Source organism: Grus americana, chromosome 4 (genome assembly GCF_028858705.1).
Source record: "Grus americana isolate bGruAme1 chromosome 4, bGruAme1.mat, whole genome shotgun sequence".
Taxonomy (NCBI): Eukaryota; Metazoa; Chordata; class Aves; order Gruiformes; family Gruidae; genus Grus; species Grus americana.
This window is the reverse complement of record NC_072855.1, coordinates 77,352,264-77,379,430: the sequence shown is the minus strand read 5'-3', so window position 1 is coordinate 77,379,430 and position 27,167 is coordinate 77,352,264. Positions and strand designations below refer to the sequence as shown.

At 39.6% G+C, this 27,167-nt stretch overlaps 1 protein-coding gene and 1 long non-coding RNA gene across 10 annotated transcripts in view; one reads left to right on the top strand and one right to left on the bottom strand.

The window, feature by feature from the left end:
- The window catches only part of LOC129205620 (uncharacterized), a 65,806-nt gene extending 55,231 nt beyond the window's left edge, over positions 1-10,575 (top strand). Inside the window, exon 5 of the long non-coding RNA XR_008576804.1 lies at positions 9,872-10,575. This is a non-coding gene — a long non-coding RNA (uncharacterized LOC129205620). The remainder of the gene's footprint in view (positions 1-9,871) is intronic.
- PDE5A (phosphodiesterase 5A) overlaps positions 1-27,167 on the bottom strand; it is a 136,087-nt gene that overhangs the window by 51,996 nt on the left and 56,924 nt on the right. For 2 of the 9 annotated variants that reach the window (XM_054823403.1, XM_054823404.1), the window contains exon 1: positions 12,127-12,480. In XM_054823403.1, coding sequence (XP_054679378.1) covers positions 12,127-12,230 — 104 coding nt within the window. In that variant the 5' untranslated portion in view covers positions 12,231-12,480. Of the gene's footprint in view, positions 1-8,498; positions 8,680-10,581; positions 11,512-12,126; positions 12,481-21,035; positions 21,139-27,167 lie in introns of those variants that run through there. The other 7 variants (XM_054823400.1, XM_054823402.1, XM_054823405.1 and 4 more) reach the window with 6 other exon arrangements.

The window sequence follows — 27,167 nt, the reverse complement described above, 5'->3', positions numbered from 1 at the left end:
TCTTTATTTTGGCTTCTGTTTGTGTACTGTGGTCCTGATGACGCAAGACCTTACATACATGGTTAATATCATTTATAGCCCCAGAGATCTTCATTCAAGGCTGAATGGTCAGTGTGGCCACATGGCACACTTGTGAATCTTCTGACGATAAGAGTCCAAAACCACTGAATGAAAAGTTGGACACAATTAAGGGGGTGGGAGTTTTGTCTCTGAGTTCCACAGAGCTAGGATTTCATTCCATGTTTTTATATTTTCCATGAAGCTCCTGGAACAGTGCTTGCCGTAGCAATAATATACCTCAATCAACATCTCTTGTAAATTTCCCAGCAATCTAAAACTAGTCCAATTACTGGAAACGTGGTGCCAGAGAACACAATGAAATTCCATTGTTATTCTGAAAGAGTTTTGGTTCCTTGCTTAGTTACTTATTTTTAAAGGAAGTAAACTCTGGTTTTTATGTATATTAATAAAAACTACCAATGATCCTTCTTTATTACAGCAGTGATACGTATTTTTTATGGAGTTACCTCATCCAAATGTTTCTTGCAGTGAAGAAGCATAAAGAACAATTAATCTATTATTAGAAGTTTGACTTTAACAAGATTACTTTATAACACTTAAACAGGATAAATATTAAATGCGGGAGTCGTGACCTTGTATTACTGAAATGCATAATACAATTTGCATAGGGCAATATCACATTAGCAGAAGCTGTTTCAATGAGAGTCAAAATAAGAAGCTAGCATTTGATAACATTTGGAATTAAACTGAATGAGAAAACAGAATAAAAATTTGTGGTGAAAATGACCAAAAGTATCCTTAAGAAAAATAAAAAGCTGAAAATGCAGAAAATTTGCAAGTAAACACAGTACAACCTCTAAAATCAGTGCTGATAACTCTTGTCATCATATGTATTATGTTATATGTGGGTTCTTTTTGTTTTACTCTAATCTCCTCAAGAAAAGAAATTGCCTGGAAATTTTATTTTTTTCTAAACAAAACTTAGCATCTAGCACTAAGGCTGCAGAAAAGAACCTGAAAATGTGACTTGGGTGCATTTAACGCCTCAGACACAAGAAAGTAGATAGAGAATAATCAATAGTTTTAAAAGAAGGCTTGTTACTTGACCAGTTTCATAATTGTGTTTGCTGACTTGATTTTTGAACATTGAGGACTGGCATTAATGTAAAATAAGAATTAAAAGTAACTGTAGTAACTTAGTATCAGCTGGAGAGTGTTCCTAAACTAGCAAGTGGTTAAGAATAGGAAGCCGTGTACTTGGTCTAGGCATGCTTGAAAACACACAGACATGAACCTGTACTATTGCTGAGTGACAGCAATTTGTAGAGCAATCTGATTCACTGCTTATTTACACACGAGGAGAGGAGAATATAAAATGCTATCATTTCACCTAGCTCTGTTTTACACTGAATTTACATACACGGATGAGTTGACGTAAGATACAAGGCAGAGAAAGAATCAGGTACCCTTTGTAGACAAAGCAAAAGCTAAAGCAGAAATTTGGTTTATCAGTTGAAACCTGACATTTTATTTATTCTGGAGTGCTGTGGAATGATGTCTCCTGGCCTTAATGGTGTAGTAATAGTAATCAGTAAGAACAATGTATTCTGAATTCTAATACCAGTTCTCAAACTGTGGCCATGAGATAATTTAGTTTGTACCTTCTTGCCTTTTTGCTATGTAAAATAAGCATTCATTTCTCTATCTTGTGGAGGTTATTGAGTGATGTGAAACATAACTGTAAAATCTTTCACATGAAAGTAATTACATTTCTTTAATAAGAAACTTGTTAGGTATCTGCACTAGTTATGAAGCACTTTGACATTGAACAGAACTATATGTGGAGCTGTGTAATTATGAGTAACATATTCCTGTCCCCTTTAATGTCTCTTAGAAGATGGTCCAATAACTTGCCAACATAGTGTGCGATTCTCAGAAAGCTCTGTATGTTAACAACAACAACAAATCCTTCGCTATACTGTTTAAAGCATGGTTTTCAACTTCAAACCATTTAGGCATTTTTATTTGGGCAACAGGAAAGCCGTTCAAATTCAGCTGGAATAAGAACAGTGTTCACTGACCTTTACTGAATGCCTCTTCTAACAAGGAAACTATTTAGCTCCTTTTACTCACACAGCTATGCACACGGGTAGAAGAACTAGCATTGCACATTAACTGACGTATTCTAACTCTATTTAAAATCTATCAAAGTCTTGACATGCGTTTGCTTGTTGACGCTCAATCCTAATTAACAGTGCATGACAAGAAGAGTATTATTACTAACACAACTACTTTCTCAGCACAGAATTAGCTCAACAGATATGCAATACCAGACACAGACTGAACTACAAGCGAGGTTACTGGAAATTAGTGACAAGTGCTATGTATGATTAAGACGTCATTTTGAAAGGACTATAGGAAGAAACAACCTCTTGTGACTACTCTATTCATATGTATAGTCTTCAGTAAGCATTGGCATTGTCAAGAGCTGATTGTAAGGACAAGACCTTTGCTGTAGAAGTAAGTTTAGAGGTTGCAGCAGTGTATTAAACAGGAGCAGATACTGATGCATAGTGATCTACGCAGATAGTTAAAACCAATGCAATGTCTCCATTCCAGCATAGCAATGACTGCATGCTGAGGAGTTACAGGCATCAGCATCCATTCCTCAGGAGCAGCATGCATCCTTTACTGCACTACGATCCTTTACTGCAGTATGAGCCTCCACTCAAGAAAGCTGTAATTTATCCCAGAGTTCATAAACAGGAATAGTTGAATATGTAACCATTTTTTAGTCACTTCTGTCAGCCAAATCCAGTCTTTCCTCTAGAAAACACAATTTCAAAGGAGCATGACAATAGTGACTGCTGAATTTGGCTGGTGACCTCATTAGCAGATGACAAAACTGGAGAGGAATTTTGAAGAGATAGGGATGAGAAGGGGATAAAAATACAATGGCAGGTAAAACATGTGAAGAAAAAAAATGATTGTGTGATCCTCCCCTCTATAATCACTTGTATACAAGTACACATTATCTGCATTACTTGAGAACTCAGAAACTTCAGAGGAATTAAGACTCTTTGGCCCTGATTTGTTAAACACCGTACAGAAAGTTGACCTGTCTCTAAAGCAAGAAGTTTTCAATATGAATAGGCAACACAAATAGAAATCACTGGGTGAGAAAACACAGGCACAAGGAAGCGACATGGCTTGAGCCAGGTCATGCAGAAGGGCACAAGCAGACCTGAAGACAACCTCGGGTGTAAGACCTGAAGAGAACCTTGCTTTATTTCCTGTACCGCAGGTATCAAACCATGCTGACCTGGTACTAATTACAATTCTATTCATACACTGGGAATATTAAATATTTTATTGTATCCATCTTTGCTTCATTATGATTATCTACAAAATACACAGCATACTTCTCAAAAAAGCCCCAACCCCAAAACCCAGTGAAGGTTGGAGATGTTTAAAGAGTAACAGCCAGATTATAATTGTTTTGCTCACGCATTTACCGTGCTACATATGTAAGACCACACCAGTGTGGCCATTCAGCAAGAATTTGGTGACTTTGGACAAAATGTGCAAAACCAGCACAAAAGTAATACCAAGATGCAACAGTGATAGTATACTGCATCTTCCTTATCGTACGCACAGAATGCATAATAATTCCTGTACCATAGAAGTACTGAGTTATGAGTCGCTTTCAGTGAAACAAGAAATAATTCCCCATTTTCTCCATTGCTCGTAAATCTTTCATCTACACAATGTGTAATGTTTCAGTAGTTGTGTGGACTGTTATACTAATTTTTCATTCAGACCAGCAGTTACTGATAACACACTTCAGGAGAGGGATTCAATCCAAACTTGCCTACTAGAGAATGCCAGCTTTCAAGTATCTGAATTCCTATGGCCTGATCCTGCTATTGAAATCAACAATATTTCAAGCCAAGCTTCGCAACTATTTTCTCAATTGCTTTCCTTTAAAAAAAACACTACATGTCTTCAAATTTCTTTCCTGCGTCATGACATAATGTAGACATATTAGCAACAACTTGAAAACTATTCAGTTTTAACAAATGAGTTTGAAAGTCAAAGTCGCTTGGATATTATATTTGCCTTCCCATTTTTTTTCCAGTGCTTCCTGTTTCACAATCATGTTCTAAGTGGTTTTGTCTCCTTTCTGGCCATGGAAAGGTTTAAGTAAACTGTATTTATCCTCATTAGATGGAAACAGTAAACTGACTAAAAGTTTTAAACTAACTAAAAAAGTAGATTGACAAATACAATAGTTGTTTTTCCTTAAACTCTTTCCAGTTATAGTTAGTAGAGATGCTATTTCTAACCGTGGTAGACAAACAGTTTTTGAAGACTAAGTATGACTTAAAGTTGGTGCCAATTTTTTGGCACAACTCAGTCAAATATATAAGCATACATTTAACTTTAAACATGTTAAGTAGCCTGACTGACTTCTGTTTGAATACAGATCTAAATTAAGAACTCTAATTCTTGATTCAAACCATGCTTGTGGAAGAGTGAAATAACAACTTTTTAGAATTATGAAATAATGTCAATCTTGTCTGAATGCTCATATTATTTTTTAAAATAGGAGGCAGAGGTTGCCTTATTATTTGAAGCAAAAGCATTCAAAATGGAGGACTAACACTAACAGGCTATTCTTGGCTATTTCCAAGTTTTTCTTTAACAACAAAACTGCAAGCTTAACTTTTCACAAGAAAGCTTTCCTCCATAGAAGGGACTTTCTATTCACACTATAAAGAAAGACAGAATGAATCCTCAGGGACTGAAGATCACATTCTAAGACATGATCTTTATTTCTCCTCCAAATGTTTACTTCTTGTTCCAAGCTCAAAAAAATTAAAAATAACTACGCACCTAATGATTTTGTTGTGGAAAGCAATAGGACAATGCCAGTGACTTTGGTCAAAGACAGATTAAAAGTTAAGTTCACACCTGCCTGGAGACCTCCTAAGCCTTAGGCACCACTTCAGTTCCACTTAAATTCCTAAAATAGGGGTTAAGTAGGACTTAAGTGGTGCAGAGGCTTTGGGATGGCTCTCTGTGCTGGGGTGAGTTCGCCATAATGCACAAATAAATGGGAAAATACATATCTTTTACTAAGCAAATATATTTTGTGGGTATATTTTCAGTGCCAGACCTAATGTGAAATTACAACCATTGAGTTATTCACAAGGGCCATTTGAGTAGGGCTTCTTTTCTGGCACCTCATAAATACCTCCTTTTGTATTTAATGCCCTTTTTTTTCTTTTCTTCAAGTAAATCATATAAAAGAGAAAGCATTCCTTGTAAATTTATGTATGTTTCTTTGACAGTAAGGAAGAGAAAGACTTGTATTCTGTGGTTTTATTAATTATATTTATTCATGACAAAAGCAAAATGCTTCCTCTTTAATGATGAAAATGAAAATAGATGGTAGCATATTAGTTCAAGTCAAGAATGCATTGTCTAAAATTGCTTTATTTGTAATTCTTGATCTGAGTCATATATTCCCACACAATTCAGCTTTAATCTAGTATTCAAACAAGCATGAACATAGGCTATGATGTATTTTATTTGATCTGAAGACATCATAGGTGATGTATCATGAATTTTATCCTTGTGCAGGGAGCTAGCACAATGTCTGCACACCATGGAAGTCTCACTTCAGCGTCAAAATTAGACTGACTGGTATTTTTACTTTAAATATATAGTCTTTGTCCTAATCCTGTACAAAGACATGAATTTCCTCCTCACATGATGATTCTTCAACAGATGCCCAACAGAAAACTTCCATGAACTTCTACAATTAAGAAATAAAAGAATCTAACTTTCTTGTCTCCCACAGAGGCAATGTATGCCTCAGCTCCACTATTCATCTGCCAGAAATTTGACCCTGTTCTCTAAAGTAAGAGCAAAAAAAAATGGAAATGAGATTTCAAATGCCTATTGGCATTATCAAAAGTACTGTAATATGATAATACAGTTACCGTGAAACAAAAGAAGGCAAAAAGAGATGTTAACGGTTAAAGTAGTTCACCCCATCTTGTTTTCTACCTGTCCTCTAAGGTTTACCAGTTGTATTTTAATTAATGGATTGTGCACGCCCGTTTGTGTCATTATTACCTACGGCAACCAGTATGCAGTAATAGCACATTCTTCTTGTAGCTGCTCAGTACTATCTGCTGACCAGTTTATCATCACGCCAAAGATTCTGTATAGTAGTTTACATTATGGCTTTTGGGGAATTAAAAATGCAAGTTGCTAGTAAGTGATTTCTTATCGTTTCTCAAATGACAGTTTCTTCAGTCTATGGTAATTGCTGGTTTAGACATAGTTTCCAAAATACTCCGGCACACACCTAGCTTTATTTCCAAGAATAAATGCCAAAAATACTTAATCACATTTACAACTTCATGAATGTGGGTAACATTCCTTACCTTCCTGAATGCTTTTTGAATCAGGAGTTTAAAATATTTTGGGATGATCTTAATCCTTTGCAGTTATGAAGAAAGGCATAAGGATATGGATACATTATTTATAAGTGGGACAACTACGGAGATCATTAGACCAACAAGAAAACTTTCCAAGCTCTGTACTTCATTCTCAGAAAAGCTCTGTCTAATAAAACCAAGTAAGTGGGAGAAAATATTCTGATCCTTGCATTAACACCACTACTTCCTGTGGTTTTCAAGCCATGGTCCAAAGAATCAGTGGGTCTGCAGTCCTCTTGTAAATGCTTCGCATCAGGTAACTTGGAAAAGCAAGTCCCCTTTCAGCATATTCAAACAATTTGCACAGGATTCTGTGCCTCCACTGGAAAACTGTTAGGTATCCTTCAATCATAGAAATTTAAAACCCACTGCCTACTTACCAAGGTCATGTCAGGGATGAATATGGCTCATACCTATGTATTTTTAGGATTTTTTTTTTTTTGTATGTCAGTAATATGTGTTTAAGAAAAAACACAGGGCGAAGCACATTTCAGTGCAGAAAATCTTCCGTAGCTCTATCTTTGAAAATCTGAATTTTCATACACTTTCCTTTCAATTAGAAAAAATTAAGCACACATATATTAGCAAGCAAAACAACAACATAAGGCATATGACATATAATATTTATGTGATTGAACATCAAATAGCGGGCTCAAAGTGAAAGACATTTTTAAAAGCCCTCTGGACACATTGATTAGAAGGCAAATGCCCTAATTTAGTACTGCAGGCAGCACATTACAAACTGATTGTCCACCAGCCATCAAGAAGGAAAAAACCCCAAACAACAGTACTTGAGTTTTTTCAAACTAATAAATGTAATTGATATATTCAAGTTGTGCAATCTCTGAATTCCAGCAAAGTACAGTTTCCCAGTAAACGCCACTTCTGGAATCCTCAGTGAAGCGCTATGAAGTACCATGCTGTTAAGGACATTTATTTTTCCAAATACAACCCCACCTTAATTCATTTGTAAATATTTCCCAACCCTGCTAATAAGCCAAGATGTATTTATAACAAAATAATCTTATTTCCAGTGAAAGGCATATAAGACTTGAGTTAATAATTTGTTTCTATCATGCCATACATTTAGGAAACCAGAGAAAAACTGCCTGGAACAATGCAGTTGCCTCTAACCGAGAGAATTTTTACTTGGGCTGTTTTGGCAGTCTGCTGCTTCTGATCGCAAAGAGCATTAAGATGGAATCACTCCCATATTTTTAAGAGTAGCGACAAACAGGAAGTCAGAAATACAGAAGTATTCCATAGGGGGTTAAAATAAGTATGATGTTTGAACATGACAATGCATGGATTTTATTTTTTAAAGGAACATAAAAAGATAAAACTTCAGGAAGACAGAAAGGGTAGCGAATTCAGCCATAAATGCAGTACAATTTTGTGACAAAAAAGGCTGCAGATTATAACTTTTTAACATCTAGTTAGAACAATTGTATTCATAGCAGCAGCTACAAAGAGCCTTTAAAAACAGTATGGGTAAAGATAAGACACAATCTAAAAGAAGAATCATTTTACTTCAAAATGTTTCTGCTTTCTGCGAAGCCAGAATATGATAGGCAATTCTAAAACTGTGAAAGGGGAAAAATACCAAGAGGACCTGAAAAAAAGGAATAAAATAAAAAGCTTAAATTTAGTAGGAGCTAGGCATGTAGAAACTCGTGAACCTATAAGTGTGCAGTAACAAACTCTCCAGCCAGAAGGTTTGTCAACCAGCACACTGTATCACTAAGTGAACCAAATTCATCTCTTTCACGCTTCCCTTTTCTTGTTCTGCACTTTGATCATACTGTAACAACACTTCATGGAGAATAGCTATTTATATTACATCCGTATACCACTTGTCTCCTTGCTACAAAATAAAGTCACAAATAACTGATTCTGTAGCTTCCTACTCATGGGATCACAGTTTATTCACATAGTCAAAGCAGGGAGCAATTCAAAGCTATTCACCTGGATTACATGCTTGCAGGATTGCACCCTTGCGCTGTACAGGTGAACGTCAATCACCATAGCTTTGTCGCAGGATATGTCAGTCCATCTAGCCATCAGAGATTGAGGAAGGCAGTAATGTGGCCTGCCTGTAGGCGCTATCAGCCTCAAGGCATTGCAGGATCAAAATACAAGGTGTAAGCCATTTGTATATACTTATCTTCTACAACACATTTTAGGGGAGAAGAGGAAAGCCGGTGCAAAATTGTTAAGTAGATGACCTACAGCCCTTCTCCCCAAGAATCCAGAGTATGGATTGGGGAGCCTAGCGACTCTAACGGTAGTCATGTTATGAACAATACTTAATACAAACTAACTGTGAATAAAAAGAAATGTTTTCTTTTAAAGTGCCACCTTGCCAGAAAATATAGTTTTTATTTAAACCATGAAAACAGATACTAATATCAAACTGACCTATGCAAAATGGAACAAGAAGTAACTATTCAATGACTATATGAGATGATGAGACTCCCATACTTTAAAAAGAAACAACAAAACAAATCTGCAGGCATAAGACCACCCAAAGCCTTTATTTTGTAAGTATTACTTAAACATTTTTTGTGGGAATTACCGAAAGAACTACTTTATAAACCACTATGGGAATTAATTAATTCCAGAGGAAAAAAAATAAAATTTTTAATACCTATCATAAAAGTGCTAAATTAGGTTCTCATTCAAAGCTCATTACTGTCAGTGGAAAGAGCTTGTATTCATCTGTAATAAATGGTTGAGCTCGTGATCTTTTCTTATTCCTGTGTATAAATATTTGAGAAACAGATACAGAAACTAGCTTTATCCATTAGCAATTATGCCTCGCAATGTGAAGTAGAATATGCCTCTGTGCTCTGCAAGATACCAAATTAACTAAACTTCTTGGTCTGTTGCTTTTAGGATCTGTGAGAACTTTGGCATATTATGAAGCAAAACAAAAAATGAGAAGCAGTAAATTAAGATTAGAAAAGAGTTGCAAGTAGTTCAAGGAACGCTGCTTTACTTGACAAAGTAAATATAATGCTAAGTAACAAAACATTGACAGCATCATCTTTGTTCAATGTATTGCTGTTGTACAAAGATTCGACTAAAGCAAAGCATGGCATTACATTTTAGGGTTTTTCTCTTTTCAAGCTCTAAATAACACTACCATGTAGAACATTAAATCTTTTGACGAAGTACATCAGTTCTTTGAAGCTGCTCAGCTTTACAGGATGTCATTTTAGTGACTAAAATTTGAACCAACATACAGTCAAGTAACTTGTCATTTGTCTTTTAAAATACAAGCTTACATATAAAAGAAGTATTCCTTATTATATAGTTATAGTTTTCTATTTATACAGTAAGGACAAAAATTCCCCACCAACATTCCATGCAAGACAGCAGAGAAGAGTTTTGAGACAAATGCAATGTTTCCATCACTTCAAAAACAACACAGAATTGTTGCCAAGCAAGAATTCAAAGTCAACAGTTTTTCTGCAAAACCCTCTCTAAATGCAGAGGCATCGCCATCATAGAGACATGACTGAATTGTATTTTGTGAACTACTGCCTATTTCAGATCCGCACAAACACAAAACTGTGTCTCAGCATTAAAAAAAACACCAAAAATGCACGACTAACCAAACCTCTCCATGGGGAAAACGGTTACTATTGATTAGCATTCCTATTTGTTCAATACTACTTCCAGTTTCCAAAGGAAGTGTGACAGGCTGAACTAATAAAATCCTACTTCTCAAAGCCGCTAACACCCTATTTCCTGGGCAAACAAGCTACCCTTCAGTTACGTACCATGCACTAGTGTTCTGGAGAATATCAAGGTTAACTACCTCCATCTATGCATCCTACACCTATGCACAGCCTTTTTAAAAAAAAAAAATCAACATTTAAAAGACATTTTTAAAGGCATTTTTATTAATTTTCTTTAAATGAGCCTAAGAAAGAAGCAGCAGAAGAAAGAGGACTGCATGACAGATGGTCACAAGAAAGCAGGTGACCCCTGAAGCTTTCTAGCTTGCTGCGAGTCAATTATTAATGGGGATTTCTCTTCTTACCGCCCCATCCCATGCAGAGAGGAGCAGCAGCAAAACCTCATTCAGAATGCATCCATCCCTGCTAAGTGACTTGGGAAAGAAGTAAATCAGCAGCAGTGAGCAGATGGTGCAAGCGGCTCAGGAACAGGAGAGTGTGGAGAGGAGAGAAGCGAGCCCGCGGAGATGGCGTGTCCGAAGAACAAACCACAGGACTTACTAACCCGAGCTCTCCACTAAGATATATCGTGGGAGTTGCAGATCGCCTGTGCTCTGCATCCCCACTGCTTTGTTTATCGGAAAATATTCAAAATGGAAACCTGACTCCACTTCTAAAAATAGCCGAATTTACTCCATTTCAACTTGAAGTCCCGCTGCTGAAGTGTGACAACGGTGAGCAAATACCTCGTCTTATCTCCAAAAGGCAGCATGTCAAGCCAAGGGGAAAAAAAAAGCCCAGACGAGCTCTTCAGGTCTTTACATGAGATTCTTTGCAAGAACCAACACCAAAGCCAGCCGAGCGCGGAGAAGCCGCCCCCGACCAGCGGCGCGGGGCGCTCGCCAGCTCTGCCGGCCCCGCGCTGCCCCCTGCCGGGGAGGCTGCCCCCTGCGGCGGGGGGTGTCCCCCTCCCGAGGAGGCTGCCCCCCTTCCAGGGGAAGCTGTCCCCCTCCCGCAGGGGCTGCTCTCTGCGGAACCCCTGCGCTGTACGGCCGTCCCCGCCCGCCGCCGGGCTTTCTGCCCCCGCCCGCGCCTCCGAGGGCAGCGATCCCCTGCTTGCTGCCTTTCCCCTGCCCCGAGGTGCAGCACGGCGTCCCCAGCTGCAGGAGCCCGCTCCCCTCGGCATCTGCGCCCCACCGGACAGACCCCCGCGCCCCCCTCCTCGGGCGGAGCTCTGCTCTCAAATGCATCACGTACGGCTTTAGCGGCCGCTCCCGGCTCGTCAGCTCCCTTGGCACTTAACCCATAGCCCTCTCCGTCCGGTTAGCGCCGAGATGTCAAAAAGATGACAAGCCCACAGGGCGACTGAGGTCTTCAAGAGCAGCGCTTTGTTTCGAGATTACTAAGTAATGACATAACCCGTCCTCCCGAAGAGATTAGATGTTATCTGAGGCTTCGACATATTTCTATCTAGTTCGCAGGGCAGGGAAAAAATATATTACTTGCTACTCACGAAAAGTTGACTGTGTCTGTTTTAAACCAAGGAGAACACAAATAAATAAATAAAAGCCCCGGGCAGGGCGCTCTGAGGCTGGGACAGCTTCATGGGTCTGCGAGCGCTCGGCTCCCGTTGCCGGGCGGGCGCGTCCCCGCAGCCAAGCGGCAGCGGCCCGGGGGAAGAAGGCGAAAACCCCCGGCGCTCCGCGGAGAAGCGCCTGCATGTGCAGTCCGGTGGCAGCCGAACGGAGCTGCTGCTTGTTGCTTTCAGTTTTTGCTCTTTCGAGCGTGAGGGCGGCGGGGGGCGGGGATCGCTTTTTTTTTTTCCTTTTATTTTCTTTGGAGACAGCAAAGGGAAATGGAAGAGCTGGGAAGAAAGGATTTGCCTCTATCCGCCGCCGCTCCGGTCTTACCTTGTAGCTTTCCTAACAAAGTAAGAGCGGGTAAAGTCGCCGTGATCGTCCAGCCACGCTTCCACCGCTTCCTGCTCCAGCGGGGGGGGGCAGCTGCGCTCCATGCTCCGCGCCGCCGCTCCCGCCGCCGCTCTGCCTCCTCCTGCCGCGGCTGCCGTTGGTTTCCCCCCTCCCGGCCCTCCTGCCGCCGATGCCCTCGTCCCGGCGGGGGGCCGGCTCCCACCCCCTGCTCTCGCCCCTCTCCCAGGTGTGCGGGCGGCAGGAGGCCCGGTGTCCGGCCCCAGCGCCGCGCCGGCGGTACCTCAGCGCATCTCCGGCCCGGCCGCCCGTCCCGCAGCGGGCAACCGGCTCCACCTCCGCCACCGCCCCGCAGCGCCGCGGGGGGCTGCCGCACCCCTGCCCCGCCCCGCCGCGCCCCGCCCGGCCCCGCCGCGGGGCACCGGCGGGAACCCCCGTCCCCGTCCCCGGCGATGCCCAGCGCGGCGGCAAGGGAGGGCAGGCGGGAGGGAGGCAGAGGGAGGCGTTTGTGTGCGCGGCCCGGGGCTGGCGGCTCTTCTGCGACTAGGCTGACCCGGAGCGCTTGGCCCAGGCAGTCCCCACGGGGCTGGGGAAAAAAAGAAAAATTATGAAAAAGTAAATTGTTCTCCCGGAGACTGGCAAAGGGATTTTTTTCTCCCCCGCCCCCACTTCACGGTTAATTTTCTTTTCAAGGTATGGCCTGTTTCAGCCTGCTTCGAAAAAGTGGTAAATCAGACATCACTTTAGAGTATTTCACTGTTGGGTGTCAATATATGATCTTTGATAGACCTCAGCCTGGATATAAGTACTAAAGCCCTGGCTTTTCAATCCTTAATGCCCACGGAGAGGCTTTTAGATCCATTTTAGACATTTGATAAGCACAGCCTAGCTTTGAAGATGCTCCAGACTCACAGCTCTTACTTTCTCTAATATTAGACAGCTAGCATTGAAATTTTGGTTAATGCTGAGCATCACTTTCATGTATTGTAGTTCCATTCTCAGATATACATATGCAAACATTTATAATAATTTATAACTTGTATTCACAAAAGACCTTATGCAAAGTATGATGCACATGTATGGTTTCCTGTGTCGTCACATGCAGTATCTTTGAAGGTAAGATATCAATAACAAATAGCAACATGTTTTTGGGGAAAGGGATATATAGGGTCTTTAAAATTATTCTCCTCTGTAATCAATTGAGAAATATAATATAAAATGTTTTCTGCTACCCTTAAACCATGTTCAGTGTATGCAAGGCAGCATGCTTCACTTAGGACAGACATCCCTGCATACCTTAGCAATTTTTTTGCTGTGCTTATTGAGGCTTGATTTAGAGAGGTGGGACTCTGCAGCCTGAGAAGGGGCAGCAGCAGGAACTACACAGCAAAGTGATTAAGAGCCTGTCCATGAGCTTGGGGGAAAAGTTTTCTCTTCTGTGTCTTTGTGTCACATCTGTGTATAACACTCACTTGGACATGTGTGTCTTTTGGCTAGAAGAGTTTGTGTTGTAATATGAGGCACACAGAAAGGGCAGTTTTACATGAACATTACTCTGTTATAAAAGGAATCTCAGGAGAAATGTGCATGGTGACCAAGGAGCAAATGGGAAGATAAAGTATAAACCAGTTAAGACATGCTGCAAGAGTCAAGCTGCTATTGAAGGCAAAGAGAAATCTTTCAGCAGGGCAATACAGAATTACCGTAATAAATAGACAACATGGCAATAAATGAAGCCAATGTTTAGTGTCAAAACCTGTAAAGTGTGGTATGTTAGAAAAAAAGAAAATAAACCTGTCATGTAACTCACAGGTTTCTAAATTAACCGTTTCATTTCAAGGGTTACAGTAGACATGGCAATAAAAGCTAGGCAAAGCTTTTGGAAAATAACTCTATGTTAGAACACTTACGAAGTATAATAGGAATGTAAAACATACAATTATAAAATGCAGATTTTATAAATATCTGAAATGACATTCCCTGGTCTCATATGGAATATTGATCATAGTACTGCTGATCCCATATCAAAAAGCAATTGCAGAATTATCAGAGGTAATCTAAACAGGAAAACCAAGAATGACCAAACACATGGAAATATCTTTTCTGTAAAGAGGCAGAAAGAGTTTGTTTACAAAAGGATGAATACCAATATATAATTTAATTACTGGTATTTAAAAAGTAAGATAGGATTTTCTCTCTGTCTCATAGGAGAATAACAAGGTAATGGCCAATGAAATTATGTCAGCTGCAATACATAGCGTCTCATTTCATGTAATTAGGAGTAGCACTAATAGAAATAAGCATTTATACTGTAGTAACATCCAGTAAGGCCCAGTCAAGAACAGATATTGTACTGAGCACTGTAATCACGTAATATTAAATACTAGGCTAGCTGAGAAGCATACAGCATCCCTGTACTTCACATCACAAGGTACTGGGACCCTTGGGTGAAGCTGCCTTTACTGTGGACAGCTGCCCAGGCTGGGCCAGTATACGTACGATGGTGTACGAAAGGAGCGGGAAGTTCGGCAGTGCAACAGCACCATGTGCTTTGCTCCGGCTTGACAGCCACACCATTATTTAGCCTGCAGATAAGAATCAGTAAAGCCAATGCAAATGATTATCTTCCTGTGAATTCAATGGCAAAGCAGCAGTTCAAAGGATTGCTACCCAAGCAAAGAATAGCATAGTCTTTCCCAAAAGAAATAAAAATGTAACAGTTGGGGGAAAAAAGGGATACTTTCTCCGTATCCGATGAATTTCCATGAATAATAATGAACATGCTGTTTTCATTTTCAAGGTGACAGGAGGGGATGCAGGCCAAGCATAACAAAGAAGTGAATGGTAAAAGTGGAAAAAGTCTTCCATAATTTTGGCTTCCAAAGTGCTCTGAAAAAGCTCCGTGTATCTTAGCTCACGCCCAGCTTTCTAGTTTGTTTCCAGAACTCAGATGACAGAACTGATGTGCGGTAGCTATAAACCTGAAAAGGATTTATAGTAATGATACACAAATAAATATGTCCAGTTCAAGTTTAAAAGCTGCTTGTGGCAAAGCAGTATGCTTGAGAGCTCAGTATAGAAGCCAGAATACTTTTCCAGCAGGAGGCCATACTATAGCAGGACTGGGTGACGTAAAAGCTTTTTAGCTGAAGTCTTTCATTTGTATGTTTTGCAAATATTGTCATGTAAGGAGATAAGAAAGGTGAGGGTTTTTTTGTATGTCCAGGGCAGATAAATTAGAAACGCTGCTAACTCATGATAAGTAGTAAGAACAAATATGGAAGTATGTAATCAGAGAAGTATTTATGTGATTATTTTATGCTCAAAGAACTCTAGGTTTATTTAAACTTATTTGAAAGTAATTTGTTTCTATATAATTTCCCTTTGAAAGAGAAGAAAATAAGGTTTCAAATGTCACCATAGTTGACTTATTTGTCTGACTAACTCATTAGATGAATTGGAGCAGCATTTAGCTTTGCTAAGAAGTGGGAATTGGCTGTCTTTCTACCATCCCTTAAATCTGGAAAACAGTCGGTCCATTTTGGCTCCTAAAACAAGCTCAGGGCTGTGCTATATTGCCAGTGAGGCTAGAATATGATAAGGTAGAGGAAACTATTCCACTTCTTTATTAGCCAGCACTTTTACACACACATGCAAACACACACACAGTGGAAGAATCCTAATATTAGTAAAGCAAGTTTCCATTTCCCTTCCATTATTTAAGTTGCATAAAGAGAGTGAAATAGCAACCAAAATCAAATTAATTTTAAATCTAATTGTTACTTTAGTGATGAAAATACTAAATCATGAGAATGTCTTATCAGTTTATTCTCTCAGTCCTTTACAAATAATTACTGGAAATGCTTCCCAAATAAACATAGCTATGCAGAGCTGCTCACTCATTGCATAACCTGCCTTCTCCTCTGGGATAACATTGCATACGTCCTACAGGAAGCCATGTAAAATAGTAGCTTCCTCCTATTTTGATTTGAATGTGATTGAGCATTTGCGTCAATCAAAGTAGCATGCGAAATTATTGTTAACCTCAGGAAAGGATCAGCTTCTCAGAGTCGTTTGTAATGCACAGATATTTGTCTGGAAAATACTGTCTAACTTTATCTCCTGAAAAATGTAATTTAGAATTTGAGTTTAACATATTAGCATTTAACATGTCGGCTGACTGGTATGCTCAAATTTTAACCTTTTCTACTTTCTGTTGGAAGTCTCAAGACTGTTACAAAGTCTTTCTCTGTCTTTCTCAGCTTTCTCTCCTTTAAGCTGAGTAGTGCCATGTCTTTCAGTTCTTCCTTGAACATCATGTTTTCCAGCCCTCTGATCATTCTTTGGACGTTTCCCAGATCATCTCTACCATTCCTGCAGTGTCTCACCAAGCTAGAATCAAGTAATCCAGTTGAATGCATATCAATACTAAATGAAGTGGAAGGGATGTTTTGGGTACCTTGCAGGCTATATTCCTGCTAATACAGTCACCCTTGGATATGCCTACTTAGCAACAGCCTGATATTGTCGACTTGTGGTGACCGACTGTACTCTGTGTTCCCTTTTTCTAAATACTTACCATGTAGTCAGGTGTGGCCTGTGCACCTCCTCACTTCAGCTTAACTGTATTCTCTTGCTCTTGGACCTTTTTAATTTCATCCTGTGTTTGCAATCCATTTCTCCAATTTATCAAGATTATTTTGAATTCTGTGGCTCACCAAGCTTAGTGCAAATTTGCTGAAGCTTCTGGTGCCTACGTGCTAGAAGCACATCTTCAGTGAACACACAGACACAGTCCTGATCTGAGGAGGGAGATTACGCCATGGTTGTATTGTGTGGGGTAACAACAAACGCAATGCATCGACTGGTTCAAATGGGCTACAATCCCCAGTAACTGTGCACCCACATAGTCCATTTCCAGTTGCATTCAGCAACATGTTGAAAATTGAAGCTGTGATCAACCTGTTCTTTCTTTGAATGTATACATGGAGTTTGGCAGAGTTTAAAAAAGAGTAGGTAAGTAGGAAACTTGTGTAGGTCAGATTTCATTCCAGGCCCTTCTCAAGTGCATAACAAACCCTTTCTTTATTTACATGATACATAGCTTATTTTTAAAGAGCTTTTCAGCAACTACTGACCAGTTAGTTATTTTCAATTAATAGTTGCTCTTATTAGTACTTTTACTAGTAATTGTGATTTTGAATTGAAGTATTGGTTTTGTACTTAGACTTACAGATAATTATGAGGTCAAATTATAAGGGGCTTTTTTTCCTAATTGTGGTTGTTGGGAGAAGGATAGAGTGATGAACTACATAAAATAAAAGATCAGTCAGATGTTTTTCAAGTACATACCCTTGCAATTTGGACTGCGCTGTTTAGGATTGTATGGGCTGCTTAAGCATGTGTGAGGAGGAGAACCCTGACTCCACTGGAATAGTGCAATAGCTTTCACCCATGTCAATGGATCCAGAATTTAATTCAAGTCACAGCTTCAGCCTCTCTTGGCATTCTCAACTGACAGTTATAAAGAGTTGCCCCAGTGCCCAGTATCTAAAGGCATCTTTCCCACCACCATGCAGCTCAATGCTATTCTACTCTTTATTTCATGTTTTATAAACATAATGCTGCTTCACTCAAGGCTTTGTAGCAGTTAATTCTGTATCTGCAGAAGAGAGCAGGGTACATATCAAAATCTGTTGAGGATCAGACCAGCATTGGCACAGTGGGCAGCAGGATGTACAGCTCAATGTTTTGTGCCATGAGTATTTGCGTAACATAGCATGCCAGGAACAGAACATGGGGGGAATGCTCTCGCGGGGGAAAACAAGAAGTAAATCCTCAGCAGTTTGAAATACATTACCCTTATGATGATCTCCTCATGTTTTCCTAATAAAAGGTCATGGAACCTAAACCAGCAATTCAGCATTAATGCAAGGTTTTGGAAAGACTATTGTTTTTATATAGGGATTTGAATCCAACATGTCCCTGAGTATGTTGTTCACAGTTAGTTTTCCTTGCTGCTGAACATTTCTGCTGGTTTTGCTTTGCATTTATCTGTCTTCGGTAGCGTGTATGGAGCCTGTCATGGTTTTTTCCAATAGAAAATAGAAAATAGCCATATACTCTCCCATTTCTGTATTCATAGACCATAATTCTCTGTTAAACTTCTCACATATTAACCTAACAATTGGAGTTTCTAAAGGTTCCCTATCATTACAAATGAGTAGTATCATTTATCTCAGTAAAGCCCTTGGTTTTCTGGAGATTTTTTTTTCAGCACATTTTCCCAGTAATGATCTCTCTGAAACCACAGAGAGGTATAATAGCACCAACAACTCCTCCCAGCTATCCCCCTTCTTGTATAATAAGAATAACTTTTGCCTGCACTATGCTCTGAGAACGCATGTCTGCTTGGGTCTACTATTACTGTTTGTTTCTTTTCAGAGTCACTGCTTTTCACAAAATCATTTTCCATCTTGGACATGGACCAATTTTCTTCTTTTAATGAACAACTTTGTCTTCTCTGTGTTAAAATACGGTCCAGAGCTTACTAAGTGATCTTGGTTGGCCTGCCCTTCCTGTTACTTATCGCTCTATAACTTTTTGTAATTTGCAGCTTTTTCTAGCAATCATTTTATATTTTTGTTCAGATCGTTCAGTTTGGTTAGCTCCATTTAGTATGGACCACAGTGATATTATATATTGCCGGGGTTTTTACCAAAATGCTGACAAGTCGTGAGCCAAAGCCCTACAGAAATCTTACAGAAGTTTCCTTTATCAAAGTAATTCATAATCTCATGGGAAAATAGGAAGTTGGGGTTTTTTTTCTGACAAAACTAATTTTCTATGTTGACTGGCGTTAATTGTACTATCATCCTTTAATTGTACATTGATTGTTTCCTGTACCAGCCTCTCCATCAGTTTTCCTGACATTGATGTCAGGCAAAATGATCTGCAATTTCCTTATTAAATAATGGAACAATGCTTGCTTCTCCTCTGTCTTTGGGAACTCGTGTGGCATTTCAGGACACACTTTTCTTAGTTTGGTTCTTTTTAATTTTACCTTTCTGAGGTTTAGGGTTAATACCGCTAAACAGGTATTATTTTACTTCCTGATATTTTGGAATCTTAGTAGTGAACATATGAATTTCTGCTTCGATAGATCACATGATGAATATTTTAGTGGCGCAGACCTGGTTAATCTTTCTAGTACTGTTTGTTACTATCACTATGAAATCTTCATAACCCAGGAGACAGCATTCACAAAAGTGTATATGGAGTTAATTTCATTGTTTTCTATCTTACCATAATGAGTAAACCTGTTGTTTAGTCATTGCCCTGGAAACTCTGTGAAGCATCTGCTGTACACTGTCTAAGGTGCCCAGAAAATTTGTATCACAATGCAGTCCTGCTACAAATATAGATAAAAGTAATAAAGTTGGCTAGTTCCAAAGTTTTAAAGCATTTTATGAATCTGAAATGATACTCTCTCACTGACATTATTTACTTAGAGTACTAGAAAACTTGATCTTGACCAGAGCTCAAAGTAATTAAACTGTTGAACATTTCCTATTGATCTACGTGGAAGACATTTTTGAAAGATGAAGTGTTCCTTTGACCCAGCTTGCCCTGTACTTAACTGAATAAATTAACTCTTTTTGACCCATTAGGAGGAAGCATACTTTAGTAAGACTGTGATCTGATTTACTCACGAGAACAAACATCATTTGTATTCTATATGCGTCACTGGTTCTGGAAAAATAATTATGAATGAAAATCTTCACTATACTTTCTAAAGACCACAACTGGAGTCAGGACTTCTTTGTACTGGAAGCTGTACCACAAATATATGTCTTGCTTGGGGGGGTATGTCATCAAATATTCACATATTTTTTTAATTTATGGAAAGGGGAGGGGGCAGGGAATGGAGGTTTGTACCCAGTCCAATACAGAGCCTACAAGTACACACAGAATATATGACTGAAGTATTATGCAGTGGGCATAAAAATTGTTTTTAGGGAATTTTAGGAATGTACAGGCATATTCTGGTAATTAAGTAAAGCATTAATCTGTGATTGTGAAAGATCAACAAAAAATTAAACAGTAAACAAGTGAATAGATTGATTACTTATATATAACATATATCAATGTTATATCATATCAGATAACCTAAAGGTATAACCACAAAATCTTTACTGTTCTGAACAAGCAAAGGAAATGTGTAAGAGATTAGTTTGTAACTAAGGCTAACTGCAGCACTGCTAAATGAATATATTGGGCTTGCATGGCATTTTAATTATACTCAAGAACAAAATGTATGAGAACAGTCAGATTGAAAAGAGTTTGTTGTACATGAGTGTGTGTCTATTTCTGGATCCCATTTGATTTTTTTCGGAGGGGTATGGCATGCTCAGGATCCTTCCATTTTCTCCTTCAGTTTTCATGCCTATCCCTCAAGACATCTGTGGTGTAGACATTTGTTCAGCCAAGGGAGGCCGAATGAGTGTATTCGTAACGAACCATTGCTGATTCCAAATCAGCTGCAATCTGATGAAGAGATAGTTCCCCACAGCGGCTGTTCCTGCTGCCTCATCTCTTTTTTTTTTTAAGCTTTGGCTGACCTGAGGACCTGGAGCCTTCAAAACCTTTTGATACTAGGTAACTGGTTTCTATCTGGTAAATAAAAGAAAAAAACTATTGGAGCATATCGGTGAAATGGATCTTTAGACTCTCACATCAAATAGCTTAGGGTCAGCACCACCCTGCCTTCCTGAAGAAGTGAAGCTGTATTTCTCAGGAAAATAGTGAGTGATCCAAGAGCTACCAGGTCAAATTATCATGGCTACATATCTTTTCACAGTTGGTGCTCCATTTCTGAAATTGCTACTTACATTTCATCACTGGCAGGTTGCCCACTGTTAGGTTTCTGAGGCAGGGGTTGTCCATGGCCATGTGTTTCTGCAGCATTTAGCATAGCTGGTACTTCATGTGCTGCTGTAAAACCAATACAAATGACAAAGTAAAACATTTTTTGTTGGAACCCAAATACCATTTGCCTGTCTTAAAAGCTTTTCTATTAATCAGTGTCCCCCCATTAGATCAGTGAGGACAGCAATAGTTGTCACTGGTCCTATACTACAGATGGCCATAACAAAGTGGAAAGATTATGTGATTTGACTTAGGCTATAGACAAAGTTTCTGTCATAGCTAAAATTGCATCAGATGAGTCATTTGTTTTTAGTATTGCATTTAGTCTTCTAAACCACTGGGGAGCTGTTTTTCAATCTATCTGTGCTTTCTATAGCCATGGGGGTTACACAGCTACTTCTGGCAGCTTATACCATGTCCTAGAAAAGACAGAAAAAGTTACATCAGCAGCGTGTTGCGGGCTGCAGGTGATACCGCCCAGTTCTCAAATGTGACACACCTGATTGGTGTCTTTGCTCCCAAATGGATAATGTGAACGTCTGAAAACAACACGTACCTCACCGGTGACTGCCTGATCTGCTGGCCTGTGGGCTCGTGGTGAAGGATAAAGTCAGCCACTCAGCCCTGAAAACTGGTAGCTGGCTCATCCATGAGTGGGGCCAAGCTCATCGGGGTGCTCTGAGGGAGCTTGGCAATAGGCATTTCTGGAGTATAACAGGGGGTTCGTGCCTGAATGGGACACTGGTATGGATGTAGGTGGCTCTGTTCATGTCTTCAAGCAGTCGGTTAGATACGTTGGGATTTAAAATGCCAGCAGTGCCACACATAAGTACTCCTAGAAGACACAGCCAAGCATCAGTGACCAGCTACCTCGGATTTTTCACTTTAAAGATTTAGGCATAAATTTATTTTGGTAGAATATGAAGATGTGAACTGTGGCTTTCATCCTTCAAAAGCAAAAAATCTCATATCCAATTAAGGGGGCAAGCACCTGCATGTTAGCTGTTGTGGCACCCCACTCTTAAGGCCTTCAAGTGTAGATTTTAGACCAGGGGAGACTCAAACTGTGTGAGAACAGAGCTGCCAGAAAGAGCTAGGTACACGGGGACAGGGATACGGAAATAAGCACATATTTTGCTAGACTGTTCCAGTTTGGAACAGCAATATTAAGGAGACTCTTGATGAGCCTAAAACTCTTTGCAGCTGCTTGTGACCTACTGGCTGCGCCTGATATTCCTGCTTTCCGGCTGCAAAGTCTGGTCTCTTTTTAGAAACCTGAAGAAAAAACATTTAATTTTTATTTGAGCTTATTGAATTCATTTTAATTTTATTTATTTCCCAAGTAAAATGGTTATGTGGAAACAGAAGTTCGTGTGGTGTTCTCACGGCTCGAATAATACTAATGATAATAATAATAAGAGCACCCTTGAGGAAATGAAATGTGACACAGCATGGGCCAGCCTGTGAGGACAGCTGGATGCTTGCAGGCTGTGGCCTGGCTTCTCCGTTCATCTTGCACTGAACACGTACATATCCCCTGCTATTTTCCTCCTTTCCATATGAGACTGCATGACAGAGGTGCAAAATGGACTGAAAGGCAGGAATTTTGTGTGTGTGGTACATGGCCTTTATCTGTCATTTTATTTTCCCTTGTTAATTATATAGAAGAGGGACTTTCTGGTTTTTTGTCAGAATTTTGTGCTACCTAGAGCACATGGTAAACACTGCCAGTACGTGATATTAACATATAAAAGCATATGCAGAAATTGCGGTACTCAATACATTTACACAGACTTCAGCTTCATTTATACTGCATGATCTGAATTTGCAGTGAACACATTTTGATTATAACTGCCAAAATCTATTTTATCTTTGACAGATGACTTTATGGGTTTTGTGAGGAAGAACCACTGCTGATAAAATTTGTATTAACAGGATTGGATTCTGTATTTACAGGAAAACGGCTATCACAGCCCCCCCCCGAATCACATCTCTTCCTCTGTTCTTACTTTAAAGTCCTGAAAACCCAGGATAAATCAGGAAACATTTGCCACTGTATGTTCTTTCAGTGTAAAGGAAACCAAATGTGTTATTGATAATTGACCAGAAGAGTTCTTTTGATAAATTTATGTCTTCTATCAATCTGCTGTTTAAGTGTCTATCAGATGTGGATTGATTAATCCTTCCAGTAGTTCTGTCTTAGGCAAAATTTTTTTGTTAGTTAATAGGAGATAAATCACAGCTATTCCCTTTAGTTACTTAGTGGCTGACTCAATTTCTTGATCTCTGTCTCTGTGTGAATAAAAATATGACCTTCTTTTGCTACTTAAAAGTAGTTCAGGGAGATAAGAGAATACAGAGTTGTATGGAAGGAAAACTTGCAAAAGGAAAAAACTCAGATCAGTCTTCTTCATGGTTTCGAATTTTTAGTGAGGTTGAAAGATGTTAATTTTATATGGACTAATATTCAATTTAACTGATGCATGGAGTTTAATATTACTACTAGGAAAACCAAATGTTGCTATTGCTGTAATCTTGTAATTCAATTGCTTGCTATGGTATGAATTATTTAGAATGGAAAATGTGTAACAAAAAGGATACAAATATATATATATATATAAACAAAAGGATCAGAAATTGGAATTCTGTAATGCTTATGGTTACTAACAAGGGAAGAAAATAAAGAAATTACGTTTTTCTTAAACTAGGCAGTAAAGTTGAAAGTGAATGCTGCAAGTTCTCCCAAGTGCTTTCCAGCCATAAAAACTTGTAGAATGTAGATTTTAACACAGATACAAGCCCACTGAGCATAGAGCTGAAACATGCACAGTACTATTGTTTTCATTTGTTAACAGTCTTTACTTGCAGCAGTGGTCCCTGAAGGTTCAGGCTTTTTTTCATTCAGAGTGGCTCAAAGCATTAGGACAGTTTGGTCACTTTACATCTCAGTAGGAAGCTTCAGATTGAAATAACCTCTCTCATTCCAAAATAGAGCTTCTTTCTTTTTTCTCCCCCCCACCAGGATTCTCGCTGTTTCTGAAGAGCTATGCTCATGAATAGTAATATAAAATAATTTCTGAAGCCCTCACTACAAGTTAAAATAAAAAAAAAGTGAAACATCTTTCAGTTTATGTGTTTATCTGTGTCTTTGCATATCTGTCAATTCCTTTAACTCCAGGATTCTTCCAATCCACTAGCCAGCATCAGGCAAATTTGGTGGAAAGGTAAAGATAATAAAATAGTGTAAACATCTCAAAAAATAAGAGCCCCATTGAGAAGAGGCACAGTGTTTACAGCCTCATTGAGAGTCAAGGTGTCACTGAACATCTCAGGAGAGGACAGTGACCATGCAGCAGAGAGCTTTGCAGGCGCTGGAGCTTCAGCTGGAGCTCTGTACAGTCCCAGATAGGTGTCAGACAGTGAGGTCCCTCCTGCGCAGGCTCTTCGCTGTCTGCAGTGTTAGTATAATTCAATTAAAAATCTGTCAGTCACAAAATACAAATAGAGAAAACGCAGCTGGATTTAGTCTGATGCTCCCAGAACAAACAGCTCTCCTGCTTCAGGCTGGAATGTAGCTGCTGTCTTGCTTCTTTCCCTCTGCTAAGGTTGAGCTTAAACATTTTTTACCCACTACTTTAAAAAAACCGTGTGGAGACAGCCTAACTTTCATTTGCCCTCCTATTTTTAGGAGGAATCAGTGAAATGTCCCTCTGCATATTGCCCATCGCCCTATAAAACTTCCAGGTCAAGAGTAAAGTTCTCTTCTGGTATCTCTAATATTCTTACCACATTTCACCGTATTCCTTTTCATTTACACTCTTACCATCAGCAGTGATTGAAAACACCTTACACTCTAGTGCAAAAGCACAATATCCTCTCCTATTCAAATCTCCCTCAGAAAACTCTTCTTTCATAGCATTTAGAAACATGATTTGATAGCAATAGAGAGCCATCATTATCTGACCGTGCACACTGGTTCTGGTTTATCGCTGTCCTTTTGATGTCAGTCTATTCTGCTCACAGATCTGTGCTGCTTAGGAAAGGTCTTTGGAACACGGACCAGGCCTTTATGTTTTGTGTGTAATGTTGTTTCTGCTCTCTGGCTGAATTTCTTGACCTTTAAAAGGCAACTCTGAGCCTGCCAAAATGTGTTTGATTTAATCAAGAATCTAATTCAGAGAGAGCAAACCTCTGTTACAGGCCTGAAATTCTTGCTGCGTACTGCTCATGCCAACCCAACTTTGCCCACACGAATGTTCATGAAGCTCAAATAAAAAGAGCTGTAAACACAGAAGAAAAGGCCTTCAAAAGGATGAGCAAAACTTTTCTTAATATTTACCTTTTTTCTTGTTGACAAAATGGGCAATTTGGGTTCAGCTTAATCTGCTTTTATTCCAAAAATGAGAAAAATATAACCGATATTTTATTCCTCAGCAAGCAGATTAGTCAGCGAGCTGAGCACAACACAATGAAATGAAACAATTTAAAGAAAGCCACTAAAGGTAAAAACATTTGTGTAATCAACAACAATGTTCCCTTCAATATAGGACATTACAAGAAATCTGCTTGTGCTGCAGGCCTTGTTGATTTTCACTGACGACAAGGTAGAATGGAAGCTTTCTACAGAAATCCTTGGGTGCTAATGCAGGAAGGTGGCTGTGTAATCTGAGCTGTCTGACCCTGACAAAGCAGCAGACTGTAAGCGCACTGCCTAAAGAAATTATTTTAAAAAAATCAGTGCTGGGAGGAGAACTTGCTGTTTTATTAATGTTTATCAGATTAAAGAAGTGAAATAACTGAAGCAATATGAGCAGCGTATGAAAGCAGGGAAGTGAAAGGAAAAAACGCTTTTGAAGTGTGCCATGGCCTCTCTCAGAGAGCCTCTCATCCATCTCCCTTCCAATTCACCCTGTCAAACAGCTGGCACGGTGTGTGCTCCGCAGGCAGACGAGCAGCATCATTCATACAGCTGTGCTATCTGGAGCACAGATGCTTTCACTTGCACTTGGTAGTTTCTAGCCAGCTTCCAAAGTTTTGGCAGGATCATTCACAGATGTTTGACACAGAGACGAGACAGAAATTCATTGAAAAGGGATATGAAGACTCATCTTACTGTTGTCTTTATCAGACTCTAGAAAATCCATCTCTGTGGATCTGGTAGGATGAAATATGCACATTGCATTAAAATTCCTTCTTGAAAGTTATATATCCCAGAAATTAAGGAAAGAAGCCCTTCTGCTTTATTTGATGTACAAGTTTTGATGTGCTTGTGAAAGGCACTGATCTGTCACTGCTAGGGCCGAGGTCCTTACCCACACAGCACAGTGTATGGCTTGCTCTTCAAAGAGCCTTTTAATGTGCCTGAACAGTGGCTTAGATTTCCTTGTCCTAGATGAGTTTCTGCCTGTTCACATCCCTTGGCTCCTTTAGGTCACTGCAGTTTTGCCAATAGTGAAAGTAGTAATGACTTTCTTATGCTAACGCGGTCTTCTGGAAAGTGACTGGAATAAAGAACTTCACTTCTCGCACACTGCCAAACGGTCTCCAGATGGGTGGTGGGCTTAGTTCCTGCTAACTAGAAGATTTAATTGAAAGAAGAAAGCTTGGGGCAGCACATACATGCTATTTACTTAAGTGTGTGTTCACCTACTAGTTGTGATTTAACTCACTATGCCTGGCTGCTCTGCAGCCTCTGATTCTCTAATTCGTTGCTGCAGTTGGGCATTTTAGCAGCCTAGCAGAGGCATGAGCTTAGAGTAGCATCCTTCTCTTCTCAATAGCGCACATTTGCTGTGGTTGACTGAACCTCTGCATCAAGAGCTTTTACCCCCAGGGCAGTTCCACAGAATACTGCCATCTCCCCAGTCCTCCTCAGCATTGCTGTTGGAGTGGTAGGAAACTTGCTTGGGACTAACGCCAGTACATGAGAGCACAGAATTTAGACCAAAGATCTTTCTCCTTATTCCTAGGGACTAAACTTGTCCCTACAGAAGTCAGTGGAAACTGAGGTGGCCCTAAGTGTGCATTTATAGGAAAAGAGAAAAACAAACTAGTGACAGACAACAAGTATTTTAACAAGAGAATCTAATTTTTCC